This window comes from Nerophis ophidion, linkage group LG07 (assembly GCF_033978795.1).
Source record: "Nerophis ophidion isolate RoL-2023_Sa linkage group LG07, RoL_Noph_v1.0, whole genome shotgun sequence".
Taxonomy (NCBI): Eukaryota; Metazoa; Chordata; class Actinopteri; order Syngnathiformes; family Syngnathidae; genus Nerophis; species Nerophis ophidion.
This window is the reverse complement of record NC_084617.1, coordinates 79210050-79231544: the sequence shown is the minus strand read 5'-3', so window position 1 is coordinate 79231544 and position 21495 is coordinate 79210050. Positions and strand designations below refer to the sequence as shown.

The following is a 21495-nucleotide window of genomic DNA, read 5'->3' as shown; positions in this document are numbered from 1 at the left end:
TGTGTGATGGTATGGGGGTGTATTAGTGATTGTTGTAGGGTGAAAGTGTGGTAGTCAGCATGTGTGATGGTATGGGGGTGTATTAGTGATTGTTGTAGGGTGAAAGTGTTGTAGTCAGCATGTGTGATGGTATGGGGGTGTATTAGTGGCCAAGGCATGGCTAACTTACACATCTGTGAAGACACCATTAATGCTGAAAGGTACATACAGCTTTTGGAGCAACATATGTTGTCATCCAAGCAACGTTATCATGGACGCCCCTGCTTATTTCAGCAAGACAATGCCAAGCCACGTGTTACAACAGCGTGGCTTCATAGTAAAGGAGTGCGGGTACTAGACTGGCCTGCCTGTAGTCCAGTCCTGTCTCCCATTGAAGATGTGTGGTGTAATATGAAGGCTAAAATATGAGGCAGGAGACTGTTGAACAACTTAAGCTGGACATCAAGTAAGAATGGGAAAGAATGAATGGTGTGATGAGGTGATTATACATGTCATCTTGTTGGGGGCCGCATGGCATTCTGGGTAGAGCGACTGTGTCAGAAACCTGAGGGTTGCAAGTTCACTCCCATCCAGGGCCAACACAGATAGACAACATTCACTCACTAGGGAACATTTAGTGTTGCCAATCAACCTATCCCCAGGCGCATGTCTTTGGAGGTGGGAGGGGCCTATCCCCAGGTGCATGTCTTTGGAGGTGGGAGGGGCCCATCCCCAGGTGCATGTCTTTGGAGGTGGGAGGAAGCCGAAGTACTTGGAGGGAACCCACGCAGTCACGGGGAGAACATGCAAACTCCACACAGAAAGATCCTGAGCCCGGGATTGAACCCAGGACTGCAGGACCTTCATATTGTGAGGCAGACGCACTAACCCCTGTACCACCGTGCTGCCCTTAAATAAATATATTATTGATAAAGCAAGTTCAAGTATCATTGGCAAATGTTCACCTAGTCCCGGCCTTGGCAGCATATATGTGTCCTCTTTTTGGGATTTCAGAATTTGGTCAGCCAAAAATAAAGCCAATAATAAAATTTTTTTTATGGTCCCCTTTTATTGTTTTTTAGAAAAGTAGCAAACAGTTCCGAAAAGTATAGAACTAATTTTGGTAAGGGTACAGGACAAGACAACCCTACAGTATTTAATTTCAGATGTTAAACTATTTATATTTATTGTCTTTTATTGTTATGGTCACGCCCCTCCACCTCCCCCCTCCCCTCCATGCATGATGGCGGCACTGGCCTAGTAGCCACGCCCCCTCCCCTCCCCTCCATGCATGATGGCGGCACTGGCCTAGTAGCCACGCCCCCTCCCCTCCCCTCCATGCATGATGGCGGCACTGGCCTAGTAGCCACGCCCCCTCCCCTCCCCTCCATGCATGATGGCGGCACTGGCCTAGTAGCCACGCCCCCTCCCCTCCCCTCCATGCATGATGGCGGCACTGGCCTAGTAGCCACGCCCCCTCCCCTCCCCTCCATGCATGATGGCGGCACTGGCCTAGTGGACTAAGACTTCGGAAGAAGCAGCAAGAAGTGCGCCGCCCGCCCTCTCGAAACTTTTGTAAATAGTTATTTATTCATCCAGCGACACTTGTTGTCACCCCGGACCACCGACGCCATGACACGGTGGGTCCCCACCAAGAAAGAGAAGTACGGCGTGGGTAAGTTTGTTGAACACGCTCGCCGAGTAAAAAGTCATTTCAGAAGATTTTGATCAAGAAGTTAAACTACGTCTTTTATGGCCACTTTATTCTTGCTTTGCTTGTGCTGGATATACAGACCCGCTTCTTTCCAACGCCAGAAGTAAAGTTTAGAGGCGCTTCGGAAAAAAGATGTTGGTGATTGAGAAGTTGGTGCATGACAACCATGAAGTCTTATTGAGACACTTTTACTTGGTTAAAAGTCTTATTGAGACACTTTTACTTGGTTAAAAGTCTTATTGGGACACTTTTACTTGGTTAAAAGTCTTATTGAAACACTCTTACTTGGTTAAAAGTCTTATTGAGACACTCTTACTTGGTTAAAAGTCTTATTGGGACACTTTTACTTGGTTAAAAGTCTTATTGAGACACTCTTACTTGGTTAAAAGTCTTATTGGGACACTTTTACTTGGTTAAAAGTCTTATTGAGACACTTTTACTTTGTTAAAAGTCTTATTGAGACACTTTTTCTTGGTTAAAAGTCTTATTGAGACACTCTTACTTGGTTAAAAGTCTTATTGCGACAGTCTTACTTGGTTAAAAGTCTTATTGAGACACTTTTACTTGGTTAAAAGTCTTATTGGGACACTCTTACTTGGTTAAAAGTCTTATTGGGACACTTTTACTTGGTTAAAAGTCTTATTGAGACACTCTTACTTGGTTAAAAGTCTTATTGGGACACTTTTACTTGGTTAAAAGTCTTATTGAGACACTCTTACTTGGTTAAAAGTCTTATTGGGACACTTTTACTTGGTTAAAAGTCTTATTGAGACACTTTTACTTGGTTAAAAGTCTTATTGAGACACTTTTTCTTGGTTAAAAGTCTTATTGAGACACTCTTACTTGGTTAAAAGTCTTATTGGGACACTCTTACTTGGTTAAAAGTCTTATTGGGACACTCTTACTTGGTTAAAAGTCTTATTGGGACACTCTTACTTGGTTAAAAGTCTTATTGGGACACTCTTACTTGGTTAAAAGTCTTATTGAGACCCTCTTACTTGGTTAAAAGTCTTATTGGGACACTTACTTGGTTAAAAGTCTTTTGGGACACACTTACTTGGTTAAAAGTCTTATTGGGTCAGTCTTACTTGGTTAAAAGTCTTATTGGGACACTCTTACTTGGTTAAAAGTCTTATTGGGACACTCTTACTTGGTTAAAAGTCTTATTGGGTCAGTCTTACTTGGTTAAAAGTCTTATTGGGACACTCTTACTTGGTTAAAAGTCTTATTGGGACACTCTTACTTGGTTAAAAGTCTTATTGGGACACTCTTACTTGGACAAAAGTGTACCTGTCAATTTCAGAGTGGCTTCAAAGTCCGTCTAGGACCGTCTAGGACTGTCTAGGACCCTGCATGGTGCTGCCACAAGTCGTTTCACCTCAAGAGGATTGCATGCATGCAAAGGCATTTGTTCACCACTGCCCTTTGGCAACCTGACTTTTTACTACTTGTGGTTTTATCAAGGTGTGGCCTTGCTACCTGAACCTGTGTGTGTGTGTGTGTGTGTGTGTGTGTGTGTGTGTGTGTGTGTGTGTGCGCGCGAGTTTGCGTGTGTGTGTGTGTTGTATTTCTACCCTTCTTGAGGCATGGAGAAGGAAAAGTATCTTCCATTTGAGGAGGTGTGAAGTGATGACATTAATCATGGTCCCAATAATATTGGTAGGTTGTGAGTTGAAACCCCGGCCAAGTCATACCAAAGACTATAAAAATGGGAGCCATGACCTCCCTGCTTGGCACTCAGCATCGAGGCTTGGAATTAAGGGTTAAACCACCAAAAATGATTACCAGGCGCGGCCACCGCTGCTGCTCACTGCTCCCCTCACCTCCCAGGGAGTGATCAAGGGTGATGGGTCAAAGGCAGATAATAATGTCTCCACACCTGGTGTGTGTGTGTGACAATCATTGCTACTTAACTTAACTTAACATTGCATCTAATAGACAAAGTCTCCTTTGCACCCCTGCTGCTATCAAAATGAGGGTGGTCCCAAAAAGGCAGGATTTATCAAATGGACTCTGTATCAATAACAAAACTGGGAATAATTCCTCATATTCTTTCTGTTTCTGTAATATTGCAATATGTTCTCATAACATTATTACTTTTTTATGTAAAATTATATTTTTTTCATGCAAAATGGGGACAGTTGTCATATATAATTCTGACTTTTATCACAATATTGCCAATTTCTTTTGTTGTTCTTGTAAAATAGTGACATTTTTTGAGTAAAATGATATTTGTCATAATTTGGTCAAGTAAAATTCCGATTATTATTATTAAAATATTGCCAAATGTTGAAGTTTTCTAAAATTGTGGCTTTTGTCGAGTAAAATGACCACTCTTTTCATATAATTGCCAACATTTTAAGCTTTTCTTGTAAAATTGCAACTGTTATTTCGTAAAATTCCAACTTTCATATTGCACAAATGTTCAGTTTTTCTTGTAAAACTTTGACTTGGTTGAGTAAAATTACAACTTTTATTATAATACTATCAAAATTCTAAGTTTTTCTTGTGAAATTCCAACTCATTTTTTACAACAAGCCTTTTTATATTTACATAGTCCATCCATCCAATGTCTACCGCTTATTCCCTTTGGGGTCGCGGGGGGCACTGGTGCCTATCTCAGCTACAATCGGGCGGAAGGCGGGGTACACCCTGGACAAGTGGCCACCTCATCGCAGATATTAACGTAGTATGTATATATTATCCATCTAACCATTTCCTACCGTTTGTCCCTTTCAGCGTCGCATGGGGTGCTGGAGCCTATTATTAATGTTGTAAATACACATTTTTATATATCTAGAAAAGGTGGTCCAAAAGAGGTTGGGATTTTTCTGAGGTCTCCAGAAGGTTAGAAGTACTTGTGTGTGTGTGTGTGTGTGTGTGAGAGAGAGAGTGTGTGTGTGTGTGTGTGTGTGTGTGTGTGTGTGTGTGTGTGTGTGTGTGTGTGTGTGTGTGTGTGTGTGTGTGTGTGTGTGTGTGTGTTCATTCATTCTCCACACCTTGAAGGCAAATCTGCTGCACAATTCCTGTCTGAGTGACAAATCCCTTTTCAGTCAACATGATGACATAATAGTGTGCTCAGGTTGGCGGCTGTGATTCTGCTAAATGTGTGCAAATGTGTTACTGACCATTAGCTTGTCCTGTGGAAATATGCGGTGTCCACCTGTGTGGTGCCCAAAATATATATGCAAACCCCAAAACCGGTGAAGTTGGCACACTGTGAAATTCATAAATAAAAAGAGAATACAATGATTTGCAAATCCTTTTCAACTTATATTCAATTGAATAGACTTCAAAGACAAGATATTTCATGTTCACACTGAGAAACTGCATTTTTTGTGTGCAAATAATCATTAACTTAGAATTTAATGGCAGCAACACATTGCAAACAAGTTTGCATAGGGGCATTTTTACCATTGTGTTACATGGCCTTTCCTTTTAACAACACTTTGGGAACTGAGGTGATGTATTTTTGAAGCCTTTCAGGTGGAATTCCTTCCCATTCTTGCTTGATGTACAGTTTATGTAGTTCAACAGTCCGGGGTCTCCGTTGGGAGACAGGTCTGAACTACAGGCAGACCAGTCTAGTACCTGCACTCTTTCACTATGAAGCCACGCTGTTGTAACACCTGGCTTGGCATTGTCTTGCTGAAATAAGCAGGGGCGTCCATGATAACATTGCTTGGACAAAAAACATTCATGAAGTATGGTTCTTTTATGAATTTATTATGGGTTTACTGAAAATATGAGCAAATCTGCTGGGTCAAAAGTATACATACGCAACATACATTATCAATTTTGGCGATGTAGAAAAGTTACATTTAAGTCAAATTACCTTGATGGCATAGCCTCTAACTTCATGTGAGTGATTATGATTGAGGACACCTGTTGACTTCTCTGAGCCATTTTAAATAGGGCTCATGTGATGCAGTCATTAGACTCGCTTACCAACGCCACAATGGGAAAGTCAAAGGAACTCAGCACAGATCTGAAAAAATGAATCAATGACTTGAACAAGTCAGGAAAGTCACTTGGAGCCATTTCAAAGTTCTTTGGGTCCCAAGAGCAACTGTGCAGACAACTGTTCCTAAGTATTAAAGTGCATGGCACAGTTTTGTCACTGCCACCATCAGGAAGAAAACGCAATCTATCACCTGCTGCTGAGAGAAAATTGTTCAAGATGACCAAGAGTCAACCGAGAACCACCCAGAAGCAGGTCCGCAATCAAATTGGAAGCTGCTGGAACACAGGTGTCAGTGTCCACAGTCAAGCATGGCCATGGACTGAGAGGCTACCATGCAAGAAGGAAGCTCTTGCTCCAGAAGCCACACCTTAAGGCTCCTCTAAAGTTTGCTGCTGATCACATGGAGAATGATAAGACCTTCTGGAGGAAAGTTCTGTGGTCAGATGAAACAAAAATGGAGCTGTTTGGCCACAATACTCAGCAATATGTTCCCAGGAACACCATTCCTACGGTCAAGCATGGTGGTGGTAGTATTATGCCCTGAGCCTGTTTTGCTGCCAATGGAAGTGCTGCTTTAAATGAGACATGAAAAAGGAGGACTACCTCCATATTCTTCAGGACAAGCTAAAATCATCAGGGGGGAGGTTGGGTCTTGGGCGCAGTTGGGTGTTCCAACAGGACAATGACCCCAAACACACCTCAAAAGTAGTAAAGGAATGGCTAAATCAGCCTAGAATGAAGGTTTTAGAATGGCCTTCCCAAAGTCCTGACTTAAAGGTGTGGACAATGCTGAAGAAACAAGTCCATGTCAGAAAAGCAACACATTGTATGAACTGCACCAATTTTGTGGTGAAAAATGTGCACAGAAGCTTGTGGATGGCTACCAAAAGCGCCTTATTGCAGGTAAATTTGCCAAGGGACATGTAAGCAAATATGAACATTGCTGTATGTATACTTTTGACCCAGTCACATTTTTAGTAGAGCCATAATAAATTCATAAAATAAGCCAACATCATTCATGAATGTTTTTTGTGAGCAACAAGTATGTGCTCCAATCACTACATCACAAAAAAATAAGAGTTGTAGAAATGATTGTAAAGTCAAGACAGCCATGACATGATGTTCTTTACAAGTGTACGTACACTTTTGACCACCAGTGTATGAATCAAATACAAATACATGTTAGGCCGTATGACCCGCCCCTACAGTCAACTCTCACTGCATGACGGCTCACAATTCTTCCTCAGGTCCCTGACCCTCACTCAGGTCCATCAGAAGTATAATCCATCAAGCAACACTTGCCGTCGTATTTCTCTAAAGGCTTGTTTCTCTTTTTTCTTGTCTTAACTTTAGCATTTTATTTACAACTGATGCTTGGTAATTGGCTCTATGTTTACATTTGTGACAAACACAACATTACTTCATAATGCCACAATCTTTTCATTTGACACAATTATGTAATACATCTAATTGAATACATTATGTAATACATCTAAATGAATACATTATGTAATACATCTAAATGAATACATTATGTAATACATCTAATTGAAAATACTTCAAGTTGAAAGCTTTTTACAGGGGACGGCATGGCACATTTGGGAGAGTGGCTGTGGCAGCAACCTGAGGGTTACTGGTTCAATCCCCACCTTATATCATCCTAGTCACATCCGTTGTGTCCTTGAGGAAGACACTTCACCCTTGCTCCTGATGGGTCCTGGTTAGCGCCTTGCATGGCAGCTCCCTCCATCAGTGTGTGTGTGTGTGTGTGTGTGTGTGTGTGTGTGTGTGTGTGTGTGTGTGTGTGTGTGTGTTTGTGTGTGAATGGGCGAATGGGGAAATAGTGTCAAAGCGCGTTGAGTGCCTTAAAAAGGTATAAAAGCGCTATACAAATACAACCCATTTACCATTTACCATTTTTACCATTACAGCATTTTTTGAGGTGAGATTAAAAAAAGGAATGATTTAGATTTATGTATCGTAAAAATGTAACCGTTGTGGTAAAGAAGGAGCTGAGCTGGAAGGCAAAGCTCTCAATTTATCAGTCGATCTATGTTCCCATCCTCACCTATGGTCATGAACTTTGTGTCATGACCGAAAGGATAAGATCACGGGTACAAGCGGCCCAAATGAGTTTGGGTCTCTCCCTTAGAGATAGGGTGAGAAGCTCTGTCATCTAGGAGGAACTCAAAGTAAAGCCGCTGCTCCTCCACATGGAGAGGAGCCAGATAAGATGGTTCGGGCATCTGGTCAGGATGCCACCCGAACGCCTCCCTAGGGAGGTGTTTAGGGCACGTCCAACCGGTAGGAGGCCACGGGGAAGACCCAGGACAAGTTGTGAAGACTATGTCTCCCGGCTGGCCTGGGAACGCCTCGGGATCCCCCGGGAGGAGCTGGACCAACTGGCTGGGAAGAGGGAAGTCTGGGCTTCCCTGCTTAGGCTGCTGCCCCCGCGACCCGACCTCGGATAAGCAGAGGAAAATGGATGGATGGATGGATCTGAATTAATTTATTGCTAATTTTTTAAATCATGTGACCACACGACTAACATTGATCAAATTAGTTGAAACGTAAACAGATGGCCAATGTTCCCAAGAATCACAGCCTTAAAACATGATTCACATTTTTTCTGAATCTTCTTTGAGTTGGAATATGGAGAGCTCTACAAGCACAAATGTTCCCCCTTTTGGCTAGACATGACCTTGTGTTTAATGGCAGAGGCTGGGGAATGTTCTAGTTAATCTTTCTGGATCCCCACTGGTGTGACTTGAAGCTGTTATTTATTCCATTAGATTGAGGCCAGGGTTCACCAAGACTGTAATTCACTGTCTAATTTAAGTATTTGACATATGAATACTTAGATATTTTGTTGATAATAGGTGCTGATTAAAAGGAGGGATCACATTATAGTCAGTCCCTCCACACCCATGTACTTCCCTACAGAGCTGTAGACCTTGAGGACATACTGTATTCCATCCGGAAAAAAACCATCAGACTCCGACATCGGATTGAAATAATCCCATTAGTCAGTTTTTGCCTTTCCGCCAAACATTTCGTATGAAAGAAGAGATTACAAGCTATTTGATATTATCATAGCATATCTCAAGCAGGTTTATCAGAGCTGTAGCTTAAGTGGAGTTTAAGATAATAATAACATAAGAAAGTAACATGTTTGCAATGTCTATTATCTTCACCAAGCAGTGCAATGTAGTCATTTTTAATAACAGATCGTGACAAAGAATTTGTATTTTAATATAGTTTCATGATCTGAAATGTGGACAATTGAGTTATTTGAATCATTATTTTGTAAATATTGACTTAATATAATGCCTATTAAAGCTGTAAATGTTCCACTTTTTACCCCCACAATTAATTTATACTAATACTTTTACATATTAACTAAATGGGATGCAGGAATCTCTACTTCCATCGTGTATTTAAGCCATAAATTGTCTTTCTTTTAGCATCATGGAATGTAAAGTCTAACCTCTGATTTGCCAGTTTCAGTGGTGGAATGCCAGGTGTAGTCTTGTTGTCCCAATAGCAGTATTGTGGTATCAGTAACAAAATATATTTAGATACTTTTCAAAAAGTTTACCACAAAAAATGTATTTGTCTTAATTTGAGCAGAAAATCTTTTACATAAAACTTGTTTCTCATTGCACTCTAAGAAAAAATGTAAAACATTGAAATAAACTATCATTAAATAAGATAGTGAACGTACGAGACATCTTCTCTTTAAGCAGTACGTCAGCAGAGGTCTTACAAAGGCTCTTTATTTAGCTGCTGATGTATGCACTAAGATATTGTCTCATATAGTCAACATTATGAGGGACAAGCAGTAGAAGATGGATGAATAGATTATTAATCTACTTGTGCATTTCCTGGTCATTTCTGTTTACTTTCTGTTTCAACATGTTGTATTGACACTTCTGTTGTTTGGATAGGGCTAAGAAATATGGCTGAAAACGTTACAAGTTTTTTTATATTGATTGATATTGATAATTATTGATATTTTTTAAGACTTATTTAAGCCTGTCAATACATAAAGTAATGCAATTTCCAACTTTCCAAAGGTGCTATTTATCAATGGAGAAGTTGTCTGGTAGCCAGTTAGGATGAGGTGGTCAAATAATTGCAGGGGAATTGAAGGTAGTTGCAGTTTTCAGAGTCTGTAAGCTATTGCAAAACTACACATTTCTGTTATTGAGTTGATGTATCAAGATATTGATTTTTCTTCTCACTTAAGGCAGAGAATCTAAAGCGAGACAGAAAGACGGCGTAACCAAACTTGCTAGCTGATACTGTTACCTGATTGGCTTTTAGCGTGTCCCGCCCAGTGCTCAGTGAGTACTGTTACCTGATTGGCACTTCCTGTTTTACTGGGTTCCCAGAGCACCAGTGACATATTACATCATTTTTGGTTGTATTATTTTGGCAAAATTATTCTTAATCTACTTCCATGGTTATGTCTTCTTCTGTTGTTTTGATACTTAGTTAGTTTTGGTCAATAGTACAATTTCAGGCATCGATCAAATACCAAGTACGTATGATTTTTCCGTCTAAAGTCGGAAATCTGTATTTTTTTAATCTCTGTAAAAATATAAAGAATATATTTTCCGTTTTTTCCGACCTAAAATGTGTGTTCAAATCTTGATCCGTCTCTTTGCCATATCTGCCAACAGCTACGCTTTTCACGTGATGAGTACGGTTTTGGATAATCCATTCCGGTTTACGGCTCCAGTGGTAAAAACTACGGTTCTTCATTAAAAATCAAAGCTACGTAGCGAAACAACTCCACTGTATAAGAAAATCCATGATTGGTTGGTTGGTGTAATATGATGAGTCACAATTGGTTAAGATTAGGACAAAACATTAGGGACAGGCCAGTCAGAGGCAAGATAGGGCGGGTCATGGAACCAGGAAGGGAAATCACAACAAACATCCCAAATGACAACGAGGGAGTCGGACAAGAAAAGAGGGATTATTCAAGCAGGGGTTTTATTTATTAAAAAAAACTAGTGGAAGATGGCAGAGGGATTCTCTTCCTTACATTTTTCTTTTAGCCATGTAGACAAAGTCCAGTAAACCCAAAATGTGTCTACTACGCCACATTTGGACAAATGTATGCGTCTGGTTAAAACAATGGCCAAAACATTCATTTTAGTTGTTTAATTTGTTAGCCCAAATCAAAACTGCTCTCGACATAGAAGAGGTGGAATACACATTTAAGAACACATGATTGTGGCAGACATGTGAGGACTTTTGCTACAGTATACATGTGAGGACTTTTGCTACAGTATACATGTGAGGACTTTTGCTACAGTATACAAGGGAGGACTTTTGCTCCAGTATACATGGGAGGACTTTTGCTACAGTATACATGTGAGGACTTTTGCTACAGTATACATGTGAGGACTTTTGCTACAGTATACATGTGAGGACTTTTGCTACAGTATACATGTGAGGACTTTTGCTCCAGTATACATGTGAGGACTTTTGCTACAGTATACATGGGAGGACTTTTGCTACAGTATACATGTGAGGACTTTTGCTACAGTACACATGTGAGGACTTTTGCTACAGTATACATGTGAGGACTTTTGCTCCAGTATACATGTGAGGACTTTTGCTACAGTATACATGTGAGGACTTTTGCTCCAGTATACATATGAGGACTTTTGCTACAGTATACATGTGAGGACTTTTGCTACAGTATACATGTGAGGTCTTTTGCTACAGTATACATGTGAGGACTTTTGCTCCAGTATAGCCTGTCTAAATGCTGCATTTCATTTTAACTGCTGGTTTACAACAAGACAGTGGCTGACATTTTTTTAATTGTTTCTACTCTTTATATTTTGACATTGAAGAGTTGAATCATTTTGAAACAAACAAGAAGACTGCCAGATATTTGTTATTTCATGCTGTAAATCACTACTGGATATTCAGATAAAGGGAGCTAGCTAATAGAATAATCATTGTTTGTACTTTTGGATTTTTCCATTTGTAAGAGTTATAAGTGTCGAGGGAGTCGAAAGGACTGAAATTGGCTATAAAATCCAAGGCAGAATCCACTAAAGCAGAAACAAAAAGGAAAATGCATGCTCCTTAGACATTTGCCAGAGCCACCAAAGCAAAAATGTCCAAATGTGTGAATGAACCAAAGTAATGTGTAAATAATGTCACTGACGGCTGTGAAGTGAACACTGCTAAGGTTGTAAATACTGTATAGAGTAGGCTAACCCATGTGGTTCCTGTGGATGTGAACACACATTGTATTTACTGTAGTGACTAAATAACATTTGGATGAACAAGGTGTGTATTTATGTCAATTCTGTTGATCATTTTTCAATTCTTTAAGTTAAGTTCAAGTAGCAATGATTGTCACACACACTAGGTGTGGTGAAGTTTGTTCTCTACATTTGACCCAACCCCTTGGTCACCTCCTGGGAGGTGAGGGGAGCAGTGAGCAGCAGTGAGCAGCAGCGGTGGCCGTGCCCGGGAATCATTTTTGGTGATTTGACCCCCAATTCCAAGCCTTGATGCTGAGTGCCAAGCAGGGAGGTCATGGCTCCCATTTTTATAGTCTTTGGTATGACTCGGCCGGGGTTTGAACTCACAACCTTCCCATCTCAGAGCGGACACTTTAACCACTCAGCCACTGTTTTAAACACTAAAACATCTTTAAATGATGCTTTTTTTTTGCAAATTTTTGCGTGTTCATTTGCTGTAAAAAAAAAACAGGAGCTTCGGGGAGAAGGCGGCTTATCCTCCTTTTCCCCCCAACCAAGTGCCCTGGACCTGCGGCCCCCGGGCCCCGGCTTATTTTTCAGTAAGTTCAAATCACATGCCTGCAAGTAATAACATGGGCCGGATTGTCCACACCAATACTGATACTTAAAATTGTCAAGACTATTGAATGATTACATTTTTGATCACAATTATGATCAGACAAAAAAACACAGGATTGTGGTGTAACAATATCAATTAAATATTGAAATTATTTTCTAGTATTATCTGTAATTTAAATCTTTTGTTTTTTTCCCTAAGATAGGTTGTTGAAATAACAAAAAACGAAGCAACATAACAAAAATGAAAAAACATTTTGTGATAGTAAAAAAATATGGATCTAATCTCTGTAGAAGCGACGACCACATACTGATATTATACTTGGTAACGTTCTGTGGACGTTTCCTGCGTTCTTCTGACCACAGTATCACACAGCTCAGGATACAGGTTTGACACAATATTTAATACATCTTTTACTTTACACAATTGTCCGTCTGTCCAGCTTTTCAGCTGTCTCTTGTTCGTATCTGTGCCTCTGTCCTGCGTCCTCCTGTCTCCCCCGCTTCATGGTCTGCAGCGCTGCTAATAAAGGGAACAGGTGATTAGATAACTCGTTCCAGCTGAGGTATGCACTCACCTGTTGGCTGCCTCATGGCCGGCCCGCAGAACACGCCCCTCTCCACACGTTACTTTCGACGTTTGTATCAATCCACCATCCTTTGTTCATATTTAAAAGCTCTGGCTTAGCTGTTAGCTTGGCTCATTGTGTACTCCTACGATGTGTCTTGTATTCCTCGTCCTCCAGTCATGATACTTGTAACAAACACTTTCTTTACTCCCATAGAGGCAGGACATGCTGATTAAACGCGGCTTTGCACTGTGGAGAGATGTTAGCCGCGAGGACGCTACAGTACACCAAGGACCCGGTCGTTCGCTTGTCCGCTAGAACGTGTCATCAAAATGCATTATCACAATACTGTATCAAAAGCTCTATCATCAGCCAAGGTTATATAATAGATATCGTATATCATCCATCCATGGCACAAGAAGTGGGGCTGGGGGCTGCACAATTAATCGACATCAAGGTTTTAATTACTTTGATGAATAACAGCAAAAGGTTGACATTTTTACAAAGTGAAATATCCTGTTGTGGTAATATTTGAGCTTCAAATAGGATGGGCAATATACGCCCATTAACACGGACAAACGAGTAAAAATGCCGCCATCACATGATGGCAATAAACAAAGACAACCCGACCTCGTTTTTCCGACGGGGAAATAACTGCACTTTAACATTTTCAATATTTATTTAAGTAAAGTTTTTGCTTACAAAAATGTGTGCATTTTCTGTTTTTATTTATCTATTTAGGAAAAGTAAAAGTTATTTACTTTCCAATTAAAGTACTGTGGTAAACAATTCTACATGAAATAAATGTTTGTATCCTTTTTAAATGGTTATTTGCACTATTATTATTATTATATATCATGATTACATTACATTATATTCACTATGTAGTTTTTATGGGTTATATCTTCAGTTTAAGAGCATAATTTAGACAAAAGCTCTGAGTCTGTCTGCTCAAAGCCAAATATGTTTTAAAGTAAATTATTGCGTATTGTTCTAATGCACCTTGAGACAAGAAACTGTTGGTTGATAGTCTAAAAGTAACATGTCTTCCTTCACATTTGTATGTATTTGTATGTATGACATATAGAAAACAATTGCAAATTGAATTAATATCGCAAGTTTGGAGAGACAACTCACGATTAGGTTTTTCTCAAAATTGTGCAGCCTGAGTAGAGCTGCAACAATTGATAAAAAAAAGCTCTGATTTGTATTATGTTGCTTTGATGAATCATTTATTATTTCTAACTAGTAAAAAATGATCAAATCTGGACTGCATTTAAATGTATTAAAAGACACGGCGGTGTCCCACTTTGTTGGTTTTAGTGTGATAGACATAGGGGAATAAATGCTGGCTTAATTGTTAACTCTATATGCACATTTTATGGCATCTATGAAAAAAAAACGTCCCTCTGTTCTTAACTCCTTTCAGAGGCCAGTATTTTATTGAACAGAATTATGCCCCCTGTGGATGATACCGTGTATTGGAGGTCCCCATGAATATATCTCAACATACTGTTCATGATGTCATGTTCTTTAAGCCACATTATGTTGACTTTCTGGCAAAGAATTGTTGCCTCTGTGTGAGCAACATTTGGTGGAAACTACAGCCTCTGGTCAAACTTAACTTATCTTCTAGCAATACAAATCTTTGTAAGTCCCGAGATCAACAACATTGGATTAAAAAAAATGTATTTTCTTTGTGCAATTCATTGGCATCTCAAAGTGTCACACAGGTGTTATGATATCAGACTATTTACATAACTGAGGCAGCTATCACCAGCATACCAAACCCAGGCAAATTGTTTACTGTACTTTGCCAAACTGTACCACAGCAAACTGAACTATGCTGCTCCTAAATGCTTAACAACCATTATGCACACCTCATTGCCTACTTTGTTCACATCTAATTCAAGGAGTTAAATAACTTTATTGTCGTACAAATAGGTCTAGGTTGATCAAATGTTTTGCTCGACAATATGTTATCCTTCAAATTATTGCCCATAAACGATAACATTGTCAACAGTATTTTTAGACCAATTTAACCACTGATGTAACCACATATTAATGCAAGCATACTCCTTCAAATGAAATAAGCTTGTATTTTTGTAACTGAAATGTAAACTTTTAAATACAGAGTTAAATAACACAAACAAATAAACTATTTGTGTTGTTTCTTTATATATAGTCAGTGTTTACATTAATAACACGCTTACACTGTCCATTTGCTATTTTCTGCTATCATTGATGACACTTTTTTTAATTCAATTGAACAATATCATTATGCATTAGAATAACTACTTTATCAAGCACAAGTAGTCTGGTCACAGATTATTTTAGTTGGATATATTTGTAGAATAGTTCAATGTATGTGCTTGGCCTATCTTCATCCATAATTCAGTTTTATGGCTGTGTTGAGCAAAAACCTCCTTTTTTGAGCAGTCATATACAAACAAACCCCTGTTACCTAGCACACATGATCATTGCAATACATTACAAAAACAGATAGTAAAAATGTGCTTATATTTATGTGTATTTAACTTAAAGTTCACGCAGTAATTTTTCCTCTTTGTTGTGAAAACTGTAAAAATCCTGCTGGGCATGGTAAATAGTTTTAATACTGAGGGATTGGTGTTCAGACCAATGCTATTACTCATAAAAAAAGCATGCAGTTATGTTCCTTTTACCTTGATTCTGCTCCTCAACAGTCTGTTGCGTTCAATGTCAACACCTTTTGTGCTGTCATTCAGATTGCTATGAATTGGTATAGGTCCTAAAAAGCATATCAACATTGATTCTTGGAATTGCTTTGGCATGTTGTATTAATCTACATTCAAGGCCTACTGAAAGCCACTACTAGCCACCACGCAGTCTGATAGTTTATATATCAATGATGAAATATTAACATTGCAACACATGCCAATACGGCCGCTTTAGTTTACTAAATTACCATTTTAAATTTCCCGCGGAGTTTCTTGTTGAAAACGTCGCGGAATGATGACGTGTATGATGACGCGTGCGCGTGACGTCTCGGTCGTAGCAGACCTATTAGCCCAGCACCACACACGGCTAAAAGTCGTCTCTTTTCATCGCATAATTACACAGTAATTTGGACATCTGTGTTGCTGAATCTTTTGCAATTTGTTCAATTAATAATGGAGATTATAAAGAAGAATGCTGTTGGTGGAAAGTGGTGGATTGCAGCTGCCTTTAGCAACCAAAACACAGCCGGTGTTTGTTTGTTGTGAAGCTTTAACACAGAGCGGTTATGCTAACATGTTTCTCTACGTCAACCAGCAAATATTTTGGATGGGAAAATTGTGATATTAAGTCGGCTCTTACCGGAGACTTCAGTGGATTATGGGACTTCCTCCTGCAGCTCAAAAAGGCAGTTGTGATCTTGGCTCCTCCAATGGCTTCTCTGAGAGACACTGGCGTTCACCGAAGCCATCCGACTTTCAGGTATGACTTTACAATCTCACTAAAACACTATTAAAACAATAAGCAGATAAGGGATCTTCCAGAATTATCCTAGTAAATGGGTCTAATTACATCTGAAACAGTTCCACCTCCGCCACCGTTGCTTTTTCTTTTTTTTCGTGCTTCACTCTAACTTCCCTCATCCACGAATCTTTCATCCTCGCTCAAATTAATGGGGAAATTGTCGCTTTCTTGGTCCGAATAGCTCTTGCTGCTGGAGGCTCACGTTATAAACAATGTTCAGATGTGAGGAGCCATACAACCCGTGACGTCACGCGCACATCGTCTGCTACTTCCGGTACATGCAAGGCTTTTTTTTTAGCGACCAAAAGTTGCGAACTTTATCGTCGATGTTCTCTACTAAATCCTTTCAGCAAAAATATGGCAATATTGCCAAATGATCAAGTATGACACAGAATGGACCTGCTATCCCCGTTTGAATAAGAAAATCTTATTTCAGTAGGCCTTTCAGCTCAAAAACTAAGTAGAAAAAAGTTTGCCACGGTGGGAAAAAAAATCTTTGTGGAAAAGTAGCTAAACACATTTCTCAAGGTTAACATAAAACTTGTTACATAAATTTGCTTTGTAAAAGAAAAACTCTGCGAATGCCTACAATCTTTGACTATCTGTTGACACTGTATAAACACTATTTAAATGTATAAGAATATTATTACCAGTTGGATGTGTCTTCAGTTTTCCGTTTTTAAACGACCGTATTTGAATAATCATCATCGTAAATTCTGTAGTGCCCTCCCTCTCTCCCTGACTGAGGTTGCCAGAAACCCAACCAAACCGCTAGCACGGTGTATAGTATAGCCAAGAGTCATGGATGCATGGCATTGTGGGTAATTCTTATGTTGCGTTTATAATGTGTTACAGAGACGATGTTCTCCCGAAATGTGTTTGGTGTGGGTTCACAGAGTGTGGCACATATTAGTAAGAGTGTTAAAGTTGTTTATATCACAACCGTCAGTGTGATCTTTATGGTTGTGGAACAAGACCCTTGGTTTACACATAGTAAAAGCAAAAAAAAACTCCTTCGCCATTTTGAAAATGACGACAGGGGAAGCGTCACTCGTGACGTCACGAATTTGACCCGGCGGTAAAAGTAAGCATGTGCTAATAGATTTGGGGAGCGGGTTTGACCCGGCAGTAATTCAAGGCAGGCGCATATTACATGCCCGGTGGCTATTCAAGGAAATATGGTAATAGGAAATCAAATTGTGTTTGTCCTTCGCTATGTGGTAGGTTCCTGCGGACGTTATCTCCTTTTGTTGTTGACTATTTTTTTCATACGGTGTTGATGTGGAAATGTTTGCCTCAGCATTTTGATGATGTGGGCGTTTAACACGGAATGGAGAGGTTGACATGCGGAGTAAGCACTCTTCACTCTCTAGCAGGTGACTTTTCAAATGATGCTACATATTAGCAGTAATGCTACTTTTGGTAGCAACGCTTTTGCCCTACACTTGACAAATTACGGTTGTCTGCCTTATTCCCACTTGAAGCCAAACCACCGCCAGACGATGGACCCTCTGCTGTTTTTCTTGGGAATTCTTCCTTCATTCACACCTTCTTTCTCTCGTATTACCACTCGCATGGCTCCGCTAGCATCACAATTAACGTTACCTATGCTGCTACCTCTCTGCTCCACGAGGGCGTATACATATGTGAGGTATGAGGTGACAGTATGTGAGGTATGAGGTGACAGTATGTGAGGTATGAGGTGACAGTATGTGACGAATGAGGTGACAGTATGTGAGGTATGAGGTGACAGTATGTGACGAATGAGGTGACAGTATGTGAGGTATGAGGTGACAGTATGTGAGGTATGAGGTGACAGTATGTGAGGTATGAGGTGACAGTATGTGACGAATGAGGTGACAGTATGTGAGGTATGAGGTGACAGTATGTGAGGTATGAGGTGACAGTTTGTGAGGTATGAGGTGACAGTATGTGAGGTATGAGGTGACAGTATGTGAGGTATGAGGTGACAGTATGTGAGGTATGAGGTGACAGTATGTGACATGTGAGGTGACAGTATGTGATGTATGAGGTGACAGTATGTGATGTATGAGGTGACAGTATGTGACGTATGAGGTGACAGTATGTGAGGTATGAGGTGACAGTATGTGAGGTATGAGGTGACAGTATGTGAGGTATGAGGTGACAGTATGTGAGGTATGAGGTGACAGTATGTGATGTATGAGGTGACAGTATGTGACGTATGAGGTGACAGTATGTGAGGTATGAGGTGACAGTATGTGAGGTATGAGGTGACAGTATGTGAGGTATGAGGTGACAGTATGTGAGGTATGAGGTGACAGTATGTGAGGTATGAGGTGACAGTATGTGAGGTATGAGGTGACAGTATGTGACGAATGAGGTGACAGTATGTGAGGTATGAGGTGACAGTATGTGAGGTATGAGGTGACAGTATGTGAGGTATGAGGTGACAGTATGTGAGGTATGAGGTGACAGTATGTGACGTATGAGGTGACAGTATGTGAGGTATGAGGTGACTGTATGTGACGAATGAGGTGACTGTATGTGACGAATGAGGTGACAGTATGTGAGGTATGAGGTGACAGTATGTGAGGTATGAGGTGACAGTATGTGAGGTATGAGGTGACAGTATGTGACGTATGAGGTGACAGTATGTGAGGTATGAGGTGACAGTATGTGACGAATGAGGTGACAGTATGTGAGGTATGAGGTGACAGTATGTGAGGTATGAGGTGACAGTATGTGAGGTATGAGGTGACAGTATGTGAGGTATGAGGTGACAGTATGTGACGTATGAGGTGACAGTATGTGAGGTATGAGGTGACAGTATGTGACAAATGAGGTGACAGTATGTGAGGTATGAGGTGACAGTATGTGAGGTATGAGGTGACAGTATGTGACGAATGAGGTGACAGTATGTGAGGTATGAGGTGACAGTATGTGAGGTATGAGGTGACAGTATGTGAGGTATGAGGTGACAGTATGTGACGTATGAGGTGACAGTATGTGAGGTATGAGGTGACAGTATGTGAGGTATGAGGTGACAGTATGTGAGGTATGAGGTGACAGTATGTGAGGTATGAGGTGACAGTATGTGAGGTATGAGGTGACAGTATGTGAGGTATGAGGTGACAGTATGTGAGGTATGAGGTGACAGTATGTGAGGTATGAGGTGACAGTATGTGAGGTATGAGGTGACAGTATGTGAGGTATGAGGTGACAGTATGTGAGGTATGAGGTGACAGTATGTGAGGTATGAGGTGACAGTATGTGAGGTATGAGGTGACAGTATGTGAGGTATGTAAGAAGGTGCGCTTGCTGTCGGTGAGAAGCAGAGACAAAGAGTGAGAAGAGCCTGTAGTGTAATGCCCGCAGCTAAAAGCAACTGCGTGAGAACATATACTCCAATATCACCATATAGTCATTTTCTATATCGCACAGAGACAAACCTGCGATATATATCCAGTATATTCCACATATCACCCAACCCTATAGTGAAGATTGATAATTGCTGATTTTTAGGATGACTTTTGGAATGGCTGGCTGGCACCGTGGACTTATTGGGCCTCCCTGGTCGAGACAGTGGATTTGAAAGCAGAGACTTTTTCCGCATAGATCGTTTATTGTTTGGAGTTGTCTTTCCTGATAAGAGGTTGCCTTTAATTACTTGATAAATTGATGTACTTTTGAAATGTTATTTTGTTTAATTTTGATAATAACTTATTTACAGTACAGACAAGTGTGCTATTTATGTCCAGTCTTGGTGACTACATCACTAAATCTTGCGACTTTCCAAATCCTCTTGGTGACTTTTTTGTCAACAGCTACTACAGCAACAAATCTAGCGACCTTTTCCCCTGTTATTGGAAGGTGTTCTTGTGTCTCATAGACTTTTCTAGTGTCCTGGAGACTCTGAGGTGAAAGTGTCCCCAACCAGCAGCGACGGATACTGCCCTCTGCCCCTCCCCCGTTCCAAAGCCCTCAAAGCTGCAGCTGCCAGGCATCCCAGATGTCCACTACCTAGCGCAAGTCCGCTATGTTTTTAGCCAAAATGTTGTTGTTTTTTAGATTCCGGATAACAGCGCTAGCTCGGCCACTCTCCAGCAGATGTTGGTTAGCTGGGTGCTGAGAGCTCAGCAGGGTAGCAGACCGAGTGCAGCCGACACCGACTGACTTGTTCACGCTTCCCTACTTGGCTGCTTAGAGCCAAAGCTAGCTGCGCTAACCATGCAGTAGGCCTAGCGCAGCCTTCTCTAACTGCCGTGTCCATGCTGTCTAAATGTATCTTAGTACTCAGTGGTTAGGGTGTCCGCCCCGAGATGGGTAGGTTGTGAGTTCAAACCCCAGCCGAGTCATAGCAAAGACTATAAAAATGGGAGCCATGACCTCCCTGCTTGGCACTCAGCATCAAGGCTTGGAATTGGGGGTTAAATCACCATAAATGATTCCTGGACCCGGCCACCGCTGTTGCTCACTGCTCCCCTCACCTCCCAGCGGATGATCAAGGGTGATGGGTCAAATGCAGAGAAGAATTTTGCCACACCTAGTGTGTGTGTGTGTGTGACTATCATGGGTGCTTGAACTTAACTTAATATTCTGCTCTAACAGGGACACATCCTGCTAGAAGTCTGCAATTGTTACACCAAGCCATCCTTGCGTTTATGTTGCAACATCGAAGGGCCCCTTTGAATCCCGACTGATTTTTTAATTCCTATACTTATTTATTTTTACCTCAGTGGGATCCCTGGCTTACGACACTAGATGTCATTTGAAATGTAAAGGTGTGTTCACTGTCACCCTGAGATAAATCACTGCAACATCCTAATCGTTTGTTCATGAGCCAGTCAGCAGATTGTCTACTAGTAATATTCACAGCCCTCCAGTCTTTAGTTTGCATTTAACAATACAAAACAAAATGGAATTACATTTAAAGAA

General features: G+C 40.6%; 1 protein-coding gene across 4 annotated transcripts in view; it reads left to right on the top strand.

The window, feature by feature from the left end:
* The first annotated feature begins 1461 nt into the window (after positions 1 to 1461).
* The window catches only part of dock5 (dedicator of cytokinesis 5), a 94465-nt gene continuing 74431 nt past the window's right edge, over positions 1462 to 21495 (top strand). For all 4 annotated transcript variants that reach the window (XM_061907243.1, XM_061907242.1, XM_061907244.1 and 1 more), the window contains exon 1: positions 1462 to 1654. In XM_061907243.1, coding sequence (XP_061763227.1) covers positions 1612 to 1654 — 43 coding nt within the window. In that variant the 5' untranslated portion in view covers positions 1462 to 1611. The remainder of the gene's footprint in view (positions 1655 to 21495) is intronic.